General features: G+C 48.8%; 1 protein-coding gene across 4 annotated transcripts; it reads left to right on the top strand.

Annotated features, from left to right (window-relative positions):
- The first annotated feature begins 19 nt into the window (after positions 1–19).
- Positions 20–10,361, top strand: MTHFR (methylenetetrahydrofolate reductase). 4 transcript variants are annotated; one of them, XM_080564557.1, is made up of 13 exons: positions 95–181; positions 2,425–2,676; positions 2,783–2,839; positions 3,769–4,007; positions 4,129–4,239; positions 4,404–4,597; positions 5,068–5,318; positions 5,975–6,109; positions 6,377–6,557; positions 6,981–7,163; positions 8,519–8,620; positions 8,850–8,969; positions 9,487–10,361. In XM_080564557.1, the coding sequence occupies exons 3-13, from the start codon at positions 2,829–2,831 to the stop codon at positions 9,682–9,684; spliced, it is 1,725 nt and encodes a 574-aa protein (XP_080420683.1). In that variant the 5' UTR covers positions 95–181; positions 2,425–2,676; positions 2,783–2,828; the 3' UTR covers positions 9,685–10,361. The 4 variants fall into 4 exon arrangements, with proteins under 4 accessions (XP_080420680.1, XP_080420683.1, XP_080420682.1 ...); XM_080564554.1 differs by lacking the exon at positions 2,783–2,839 and having other exon boundaries at positions 20–181; XM_080564556.1 differs by lacking the exons at positions 95–181; positions 2,783–2,839 and adding an exon at positions 401–420.
- The last annotated feature ends 869 nt before the right edge of the window (positions 10,362–11,230 follow it).

Consider the following 11,230-nt stretch of genomic DNA (forward strand, 5'->3'; position numbering starts at 1 on the left):
CCGCGGCGGCTCACGGCGCGGTAAGGTTAGGCAGGGAGGGAGGGGAGCGAGGTGAAGCCGCGGCGCCATGTTGGGTAAGGGAAGGCGCCGGGCACCACGTGACCGCCGCCGCCGCCGGCCCGGCTTAAAGCGCCGCGGGATGGGGCCGCGCGCGGTGCGCAGCGCCCAGCCCGGCCGTGAGGTGAGCGGGGCCCCGGGGAAGGGAAGGGAAGGGGGGGGCGGCTCGTTCCGCTCTGGGGCTGCCCCACGCGCGGCTCGGTCCCTCGGAGCCCCGCGGGCTTGCGTGCGCGGCCCCCCCCCCCGAGGTGTCTGCGCGGCCCCTCAAGCGCTGCCCTGGGTGGTGCCGCCCGGCTCAGGGGGGTGCAGCCCTCTGGGGGGGTCAGCTCCGGCCTGGGGGCTGTGAAGATGCCCCGCGGTGAGGTAAAGCGGCGCCTCGGGGATCGGGTAAACACAGCGGGCGTAGGCGTGCTGCTCCGCGGATCCCTGCCCCGAGCCCGGCGGGGTGGCGGGAGGGGGTCACAGGGGAGTGGGAGCGCTGACCCCCAGCTGCTGCTGTTTCACTGTCTTGTGTATGCTGCGACTGCTTTTGCTGCTTAGAAAGATGCTTTTTATCTTTACAGTAGCCGCAAGTTTCTGCTAACAGATCCGCGATGCGTGTAAGCCTAGGGAAGCTGTTCCAAACGCTGCCTGTAGATAAAACTTAAGCAGCCTTTCTATTGTGTGCGTGGTTCTAGATTGCCACGGAGATAAGGAGTTCTCAAGGGAAAGCCTCGCTGCACGGAGACGTTAATAAGCAAACCTTCCTGCGTGCTGGGTGTTCAATCTCAAGTAGGAGAACCAAGGTCCTGCTTTGCTTTGCCTGAGGCGTTGTAGCACGTTCCTCAGAAATAAGGTAGCGGGAGGTGACAGCGCACGGTTCTGACCCGCTAGTTTGCTCACCACTGTGTGCAGTGTGTGCTTTGGGATAATTCCCCAGATTAGTGCCACGTGTTTCTTTTGAAAGAGCTTGGGCAGGCTGTTAACTGTGTACCAGAGGTTGCTTTTGTAGTTGTCAATAGCTGCTGGTTTTACTGTGACCCACTGTGTTGGTACACAAGAGATTTGAGACTCCAGGTTTCTCTTGGCACCAGGAGCCCTGCACTCCTTTCTCTCATCTCCTGCCAGCTGGAGAGGTCCCCAGGTGGTAAAAGTAGACTTTCTCCCACAGGGTTTTTGCTTGATTGCCAGCTCAGTGTAAACAGTAGAAGAAGAGTTCAAAGTCTGCTCGGATGACCCAAACTCTCACAGTTCCTGTAAGGACAAAATGTGCACTAGATTGTGCAACAATTTCCCTCCAAAATAGGCTCCAAGGTTATGTAATGACAGTCTGCTGTTTCCCAGTGACAATTCTAAGCTTTGACTTAGATAAGCAGACAATGCGGATCCAAACTTTATGGCAGCTCTTCTGCAATTAGCTGTAATCACTACCTCATTTTCAAGGCGTAGAGTGAAACACTTCTGGGAGAAAATATCAAGCAGTTGTGGCCCAGGGAGCTAAGTGGAGTTGGGCATCCTAGACCCGCTTGTACTTGCAGTGCTGTTTTCCTTTCTGTAAAGCCAAACAAGCACACCTGATCATTTTACAAGGCAGAGAAGAAAGGGATGGGACCTTGTTCCAAGCAGCCACAATCAGTGAGGAAAGGAACATGAACAGGGTACCTAGCGAAGGAAATAGCTGAGTGTGTGCAGTGACAAATGCCTGTGGAAAAGATATGTCTAGTGGAGAGCGACTAAAGCTTAGAAATGAAACACGCTGCCCATGAAGACAAAACAAAAGATAGAATTTGTGGGGATGCCCTGTTCCAGACGGGATTCCTGACAGAGGAGTAGTTTGTGCATTCTTGTCTACCTGCCACATTAGCACTTGCCCTTATCTCTGCATTGTAAGGAAACACTGCCTTGGGAGAGCAAACAGATGGGAATTTGTGAAGATGGATACAGTCCAAGGGGCAGCTGAAAAAGTCTGCTGGCATGTCCAGCCCAAGACCACAAGATCAAAGATGACCTCAGCTGATGCATGTGGGCATCATGGCTTGTTCGGTTGTAGCCAGGGCAAAAGTGATGTTGACCTGACTGTTCTGAGAACCAAATCTGACCCAGTAGGTACAGAAGAGGTGCATCAGGGTGGCGTGAAGCCAACTGCTATGTTTATTTCCTTCCAGCATGCTCTAAATTGATCGTGTTCTCATTTTGTGTTTTCAGCAGAACCCCCACTGCAGCTCACAGAGAGGGCTAGCAAAAGAAGCTGATTGGTGATTAACGGTGGGCTTGGCATAGGCTTCCTTTTACCTGCTGTCATCTACTGCCCACCCCAGTGCTAACTTCTCCTAGCAGAGATCTATCCTGCCTTATACCCACCGTGCTCCTTGTGTTCCCCTCCTCCAGAGAGCTCACCATGGTCAATGAGACGCAGCATACCTGCAGTGCCAGCTCCAGCTCCAAGTCCGATGGCGGCAGCAGCAGCGGGAGTGAGAGCTCCAAGGACAGCTCACGCTGCTCCACCCCTGTACTCGATGCCGAGCGTCATGAGCGACTGCGGGAGAAGATGCGCCGCCGGCAGGACTCTGGAGACAGGTGGTTCTCCTTGGAGTTCTTCCCTCCACGCACAGCCAATGCTGCGGTCAATCTCATCTCCAGGTGAGGGCTGCAGGGTGGGAGAGGGGACAGATGAAGTGTCTTTGGTGGAGGGCTGGGAAAAAGCTAATGAGGCAGGCTCTGCCCCGTGCTCTGTCTCCCCTTTCAGGTGACGAAGCAGGTAATGGGGCTGTGCTTTCCTGCTGAGGAGGGTAATGGACACCAGGTAACTTATCTTCCTTGGAGGCCCTGAAGAGTTAAGTGTCACAGCGGGGTTATTGAGGGTGCCAGACTGTTCTCCCTCTCACAAGCTCTGAAGACGGAGCAAGGCCACTGTCATGCTCAAGCAAAGTACTAGGCCACAACAGAGCAGACAAGTACCTATTTAAAACAGAAAAATACTATTTTATGGGCAGTGTGCCCAAGTCTCTGGAAAGATTGTTTTCAGAATCATCCAGCTGCTATGGTTTATGCCTCTGTATTACTAAGGACTACAGGTTCAGTCTGAGAGTGATGTCCCCATCTACATGCTAAATGAAAGGTGATAGTTTCCACCAGAACTAAAGGTTCTCCTGGAGCCTAAGCCCCAGGGGCCACCATGTACTCAACCTGGAGAAGTTTTGTAATTCTTTCTGTTGCTGCTGTGTGCCAGTGCCAGGTCTACTTTAAACAGAAGCTTGTGTTCTGGCCTGGAGCAGGAGAGCAACAAGGTAGGGGGCCTCTTCCATTAGGCACGCTTGGGAACACCACAGAGATCTGGTCCATCTTTCCATATTTGTGGCCTGTATGAGTTAAAGCTGGGAACAGAGGGTTCTGGCATAGCCTTCCATCTCAAAAGGAATGGAATTTGCATTGTTGTCTATCAGATTTATCAGTCTAACAGAGCATGCTGAGAGGAAGTTTATTCTACAGGGACAACTCAGCTTGTTTCTTCAAGAGTTTCTAAGCCCTTCCTCATACAGTGTTAAATGATGACTATCCTTAGCAAGTGGCCAATGTGAAAATACTCTTGGCTCAACACTTCTTTGTCTCTCCTACTGCTGTCATCCAAGCTTTCTCTGCTTGTTGATGGCATGCCAGCAGTGAGCAAGATATCCCTGGCATAAAGAAGGGAGTCTGCTACCCGGTAAGGTAACGCACCTCTAAAATCCACAGGTTTGACCGCATGGGAGCAGGTGGTCCACTCTTCATTGATGTGACATGGCATCCTGCAGGGGACCCAGGATCTGACAAGGAAACATCTTCCATGATTATTGCCAACACTGCAGTCAACTACTGTGGCCTGGAGACCATCCTACACATGACATGCTGCAACCAGACCAAGGATGACATCACAGGGCATCTGCAGAAGGCCAAGCGGCTGGGGTTGAAGAACATCATGGCATTGCGTGGAGGTGAATCCTTTTGTCCTACAGCACTTACAATGCGTAGTGCTGAGGTTGTGTTGCTGTTGCATTCAACTTGGGTAAAATGAAGAAATAACAATTGGAGGAACTGGGTTTATTTTCGTTCCAGATCCTGCTGGTGAGGAATGGGAGGAAGAAGTAGATGGATTCAACTATGCTGTTGACTTGGTTAAGCACATTCGCAATGAATTTGATGATTATTTTGACATCTGTGTGGCAGGTATGTATCTTTAATTGCAGATGTGAGGGATATCAGCCCAGCAGTCCGTCTCTGGACCTGGGCTGTAAATGATAGCACAATCCGATTGGCTACTTTCTGATTTCTACTGCACCGTCTTGACTGTCAGGGTTTGGCTTTCTTTTTTTTCTTCCCCTCCTCCAAAGGCTACCCAAAGGGTCATCCTGAAGCAGAGAGCTATGAGGCAGACCTGAAGCACCTCAAGGAGAAAGTTCTTGCTGGGGCAGACTTCATCATTACACAGCTTTTTTTCCGATCAGAAACCTTTCTCAAGTTCATGAAGGACTGTCAAGCCATTGGCATCACCTGTCCCATTATTCCTGGCATCTTCCCCATACAGGTGAAATCTAGTAATTCTGGCTTGGGGAGGCAATAAGAATGTTAGGTGTTTTGGGGTCAGGGCCTGAGAGAGGTCTGTAAATACCCTTCAAAACTTTCTGGGAAGTGAGGGTTCTAAATGTGATAGGTCTGTAGGTGGTTCGCCAAATTAAACTCTTAGGCATAAGCTTAAAAGGTTTTCTCTGCCCATATAGCAGAGAGGGATATAGAGGACAGTGGTCTACCAGTCTTGAGTTGTTAGTTGTCATTGTCAGCATGCTGGGCTCAGGCACTGAGTAAAGAAATGGGAAGAAATAACCTCAACTGACATAACCAGGCTGCATTACAGTCTCAGGGATGAGGCCTGAGAGTACAAAATCCAGAAGCCCCCAATTTTAAGTCTCGTGCTATACAATTGAGATGAAATACCTGTGTTACTGGGACATCAGAAAAGGGTCTGGAAAGACTGAAATCCTCTGTATCTTCATCCAGGGTTACCACTCCCTGCGCCAGCTGGTAAAGCTCTCCAAGCTGGAAGTGCCTCAAGAAATCAAAGATGTGATTGAACCCATCAAGGACAACGACGCGGCTATCCGGAACTACGGGATAGAGCTGGCAGTGTCCATGTGCCGGGAGCTGCTGGACAGTGGCGTGGTGCATGGGCTCCATTTTTACACCCTCAATCGGGAAGTGGCTACTACTGAAGTCCTTAAGCGCCTCGGCCTTTGGAAGGAAGACCCCAGGTGAGCTGAGTATGCTGGTTTCTTTCAGTTCATCTTACACATTCCATCTGCTGAAGGCACAAGCAGTGGATGGGTTGTATCTCTGTTCTCCTGTTTTTTAAGTATCTTTCTGCATTTAGAAATTCACTGTTCCTGCAGGTCTCTGACAAAAGCTGGAAGAATAGAGTAGGCAGCTGAGGGAAGAACTTTAATCAAGTGGCGTTAAAGTAGCCTGTTCTGGAACTTTAAAACTAAACTCTGCCACTTGGAAGAAACATTCTTTTTGAAGACTCTCAATAGCCCTCTTAAAGGCTATGTGCTTTGTGAGCTCCCACTGCAGATTTCTAGAGTGCTCTACAACTGAGATAGGGAACGGGTTCTCTGAGTCCACAGGCAAGAGGAAGCAAAAGAAAAGGGTTAACTTCTCTTGTTAAAAATAGCTTCATACAGTGCTTTTCCCTTACCTCATCCCATCTCAGGTGTTAGTTCTGCATTTAACAGACACCTACCCAGCATCTGTGAGGGAACTGAGTGAGAAAAGATCTTGCATAAAGCAAGAAGAGGTTTGTTCTACTTTTTGACAAATAGAATTCTTCTCATCCCCTGTTCTTTGCTCTCTCCATGGGCCAATTCTCCAGGGAAGTCAGCAGATCTTAACTTTCATTTTTTCTGTGCAGGAGACCTCTGCCCTGGGCAGTCAGCGCTCACCCCAAGAGAAGAGTTGAAGATGTTCGGCCAATCTTCTGGGCCTCCAGGCCAAAGAGCTACATTTATCGAACTCAAGAATGGGATGATTTCCCTAATGGCCGATGGTAAGCTGTTAGCCTGTGATGGCAGGGAGGTAGAGGTGTGGTACTGAACAGTTGGTCCTTGTAGCTGGTGTCCTGGGCATGCTTTGGGCCTGGCAGATGAGATGTTCTCTTAACAAAGCAGTCCCCAGTTGCTTGGATTTGAATGAGGTGAAGAGAACGGCATCAAGATGTTGAGGCTTCTGTTTTGTAGCTGGCTGCGTTCCTCCATCGCCAAATTGGTGCATCTTCCTTAGCGGCCTCTTAATCTTTCATCTGTTCTGCTTACAGGGGTAATTCCTCCTCTCCAGCCTTTGGGGAGCTGAAGGACTATTATCTCTTCTACCTGAAGAGCAAGTCTCCCCGGGAGGAGCTCCTGAAGATGTGGGGAGAAGAACTGACTGGTGAGGAAAGTGTTTTTGAGGTTTTCACGTGTTACATCACTGGAGAGCCCAACAAAAATGGACACAAGGTGAGTGATGGTCCAGAAAGGGCCGGTCCGTGTGGCACAGACAACAGCACTCTTACTTCCTCTTGCTCCTGGTATCGCATTATTCTTCTAAACAAGAATTGGCACTTTCCTATCTAAAAGGATTTGCTGAGATTGTGGCTAAAGGGAATACCCTTACTGCAGGGAATCCAGGAGCCAGAGCTAGGGCTCAACATAAAAGGGAAGCTGCTACAGTAGGACAAGACAGACAGGTCTGCACTGACAGACTATGGAAATCATTCTTAAAGTTGAAAATACCCTGCCCCTTGAAACAAACATGGGAATTCTGTCCTCAGGCAGAAGTGTTCAAGATCACTAGGGCACTTCTGGGTTCCTTCAGTGCACAGCGGGTAAACAAAGGGGGTTGTTGCACACATTGCGAGCCATCCTCTCTCCTCATGGTAGGTTACATGTATGCCTTGGAACGATGACCCTCTTGCTACTGAAACCAACCTTCTGAAGGAGCAGCTGGAGAAGGTGAACAGACGAGGAATCCTGACTATCAACTCCCAGCCAAATATCAATGGAAAACCATCCACCGACCCCATCGTAGGCTGGGGGCCTAGCGGAGGTTATGTCTTCCAAAAGGTACTGCACTATTCTGGGCTGGGTTTGGTTTCAGTTTTGTAGGGAGGTCCTATGCTTTCACCCAGATAATACTTCTGGTTCCTTATCCTAATGCCTTCCTGCTGAGGTAGTGAAAAGCTCCTCTGGTGATTTGAGACAGATTATGTGCACTCTGTAGCTTACATAAGTGGGGTTTTCTCTCACTTAAACAATTTCTTGTTTTTACTCTTAGCAAGTAATTGGTGGTAACTACTTTTCCAAAGCAGAGCTATGAAGTTTTAGATAAAAAGTGCCTGCCCACTGCAGCTGATCCCATTCAGTGATGCAGGAAGCACTCAGGTTTTTCAAATAATAGCAATCAATGAGGTAGTATCTCTACCATCCAGCTTCTCATGGTATTAACAGGGTATTTAACTTTTCCATCTGTCCTTCTCTAAGGCAGACTTCACCAATTGCCTCCACTACAGCACTACTGCTGTGCTGTTCAGACAGCTGCCAGGTTACTTCTCTGGTCTGCAGGTAGCCTTATCTCCCTTGTCTGCCTCCTACTGTCATGCATTTTCAGGCCCTACAGCCTTGCTACTAATGGCTGTGATAGGAATCTCCGGCGTCAAGGTAAGTGTCAGGCAAGTGGCCCATACTAGGAAACAAAGCAGCTCTGTTCAAAAGGGATTCAAATTGCTGAAACCATGAAACGAGCAGATGGTAAATGCAGTTATGTTTCCAAAAAAAAATTCCCCTGAGGTGAGGGGAAATCCATCATCTCACACAATAGCCAGGAAATGGGGGGAGGGGAAGCAGTTGTTGAGAGCAGCCAAGCACAGAACAGCAGTGTAGATAGGGCAAGTACAGAATTAGATTGGATAAACTCATGGGGATGACTGGACAATAGATGACACAGGACAAAGAGGGTGTGCTGGAGAGCCCAGCTGAGACCCCAGGCTTCTGCTCCTGCTAGACTGAGTTGCCTTGGCCAGACAGACCACACAGAACAGAAGTCCAGCTCAGGCCTCTTCCAAGCACTCTGACACAGGCTGCTTTCCAGGCCCAGCAGCTATGGTTACAGTGCCTGGAGCATATCCCAGCTTGTCTGCCTACATGGGTGCAGAACATGAAGCTTGTGGCTTTCCTGAACTGGCTGCTCCTGGGCTGTTACCTCTGTTCTCCATTTTTTTCCTCCCATCTCTCTTACTAATTTGCTTTACCCTTTGCTCAAGTCTCCTTTGTAGTGCATGTTTCTGAAGATGGACATGTAAGTCTTAAGCTGCCTGGTTTCTAAGCAGCACAGTCTACAACCATTCTTTTGGTTGCCTGTATGTATCCCAGCTCTGCTGTGAGTTAAGGCTCTTACTCTTTCTCTTTCCATATCCCCACAGGCCTACCTAGAGTTCTTCACCTCCAGTGAGATCGTCACGGCACTGCTCAAAGTGCTGAAGAAATACGAGTCGCGGGTCAACTACCACATTGTCAATGTCAAGGTAGGCTGCTGTTTACAGGATACTTTCACCACCTTGGGAGAGAGGCAAATAGCAAAGATTCAGACATCCCCAGGAACAAAGTGCAACATAAAGGGAGGGGAAAGTGAAACAAGTCAGCTGTGACCCGAAGCAGCCATCTGATCTCTTAACAAGGACAGGATAAATGTACTTGCTGACTCACTCAATCCTTCCTCCAGCAGCTGCTTCAAAGATCTTCTTTCCTTTGCAGGGCCAGAATATCACCAATGCTCCTGATCTACAACCCAATGCTGTCACCTGGGGCATCTTCCCAGGCAGGGAGATCATCCAGCCCACTGTAGTGGATCCTGTAAGCTTCCTCTCCTGGAAGGTGAGTCCTTCCTTCTGCTGGATGCATTTCTGTGATACCCTGGAAATTCAGAGCGTCTGGTTTATTTTCAGTCTATAACACTTATTGCAGTTGAGGACTGTTGTGACATTAGCTTGCCATGGTCTAGATATCATTCCTCCTGCTCCCTCAGGGTATGCAGAGCTTTGATCTAGTGAGAACTTTTCAGAGAAACTCTGTACCCAGGGGGCTGGGTCGTGCATTGTTGCTGTACTAGTCCCCAGAGCTCTGAGCAGTAGCTCTCCCTCCCCTCTTACACGCACAGGGGCAGTATTGAGCCATTTTACTGCAAGCGTGCCTCATTTCAGCTCTGAACAGTTGTGCTTGGGGCACCTCCCACTGACTGGAAAGCAGGATGCTCCTTGCTCAGCTCTTGCCCTTTTTACTGAGAAGAAACAAGCCCCAGGCTTGCCAGGCGTGTGTGATGCAGTTTTTCCCAAGTGAGATAGAATAAAATGTGCATGACACCCCTACAACCATCTCTCTCTTTCCTTGGCAGGATGAGGCCTTTGCTCTGTGGATTGAGCAGTGGGCCAAGCTCTACGAAGAGGAGTCACCCTCTCGCATGATCATCCAGTACATCCATGACAACTATTACTTGGTCAACCTTGTGGACAATGACTTCCCTCTTGAGAACTGCCTCTGGCAGGTTGTGGATGATACCTTTGAGCTCCTGAACTCTCCAGCTCAGCAGTGAAAATTCTTCTAATCCCTTATTTCTTCCATCCATTCACTGACTGTAGGGAGCCAAAAAGCAGCTCCTGTTAGGATGGTGGACCATGCACTCCTAAATACCGTGAGCACCTCTGCTCAGAGCCAGGCAAGCTCGCAGATATATACCCACACTACATCCTCTTCTATCCCCAACACAAATATTCCCTGACCTCCTCTCACTGAACAGCAGCCAGAGCCCTCTGAAGTTCTGAGGTGAGGATCCAGACTGAGCTTGAAGGCTCGTTCTGCAGGATGGAAAGGCGCTAATCATGGCTATGTTGATTATAGCGTAGGAGAACTCTGGTGCATCAATGTGGTACAACTTAGTGGGCTTCTGGTAACATTCTCATGCCAGATACACTGCCTTGGGGGCAGAAACACTCCTGTCAGCAGTGCCTATGCAAGGAAAATATTTCAGTGGTTACCAACCCTTCAAAGAAGCTCAAGCTGCTTTTATATTACACTCCGAAGATATATTGCATCATAACTGATGATATCTCTTGTGCTTACTCCAGAAGACGGTTCAAATTTTCCGACTTTTCTACATAACTGTTACTATAGTTCCTGTTTGGTTTTTTAATAGGAATATATGAATTTTACTTCTGGATGAAACCAAATAGGAATCACACTATTTCAAGTACAATAAACTACATGAATACACCTGCCTCTTGTTCTAGATTAGATTCTGGTAAGCAGTTCAAAGAATAATGTTGTTTGTGAACTAATTACACTGGCACAAGGGAAAGTTTTAAGAAAACAATTGGACCTAGGCCTGTTTTGCTTCCATTTTCAACACATGCCCTAAATAAAGTATGGACAAAGCTCTGGTAGAGCCAAGAAAACTTAAGTCTTAAAATTCAGCAAAAGCAACCAGCTATAGCCTCTGGCTCAGTTCTGCAAGGCCATGGGAGTTGTAGTCCTCCAGTACCAGTAGGGAAAAATAACCTCATCTTTCTTGACCTAATGACTTTAGTAGCCTTAGGCCTCACACCATTGAAATGAGAGGCTGTGGGGGCTACACTGTGTCCTTAACAATCCTGCAAAGCCACCACGGGCTAGGAAAAACAAGACCCTGGGGCAGTTCCCAGTGGGATTTTAAGATCCCTGCCAAGCTGCAAGCATCTCTTTCAAACAAGCAAGGAAGAAAAGCCTTTTCCAAATTCTTTAGACCCTCTCATTACAGCTGTCTGAGACTGGGCTCATATATCCAGGGTAATTACAGGGCATCAATCACAGGAGCAAGTAATGGGAAGGTTGTGGGGTCAGACACGCCTGTCTTGCCTCAGCAAAGCTTTTGGTGCTCAGCTGTTCCCAGCAGGTTTCTTCATCCCTAGCCCATTCAGCACAGAAAGGAACCAGCAGGAAGCAGTCAAGAGGTTGGCCACCCAGTGAAAGCTTTAATGAAGAGCTGATGGACTTGGGGAGGGGGTGGGGGCCATGGGGGAATTCCCCCACCTACAGGAAGAGCCAAATCTAAAAATAAAAGGCCTATGTTCACACTGACAAAGGGCAGGCCAAACTTTGCAAAT

The sequence above is a fragment of the Anser brachyrhynchus genome (assembly GCF_964034855.1).
Source record: "Anser brachyrhynchus genome assembly, chromosome: 21".
Lineage (NCBI taxonomy): Eukaryota > Metazoa > Chordata > Aves > Anseriformes > Anatidae > Anser > Anser brachyrhynchus.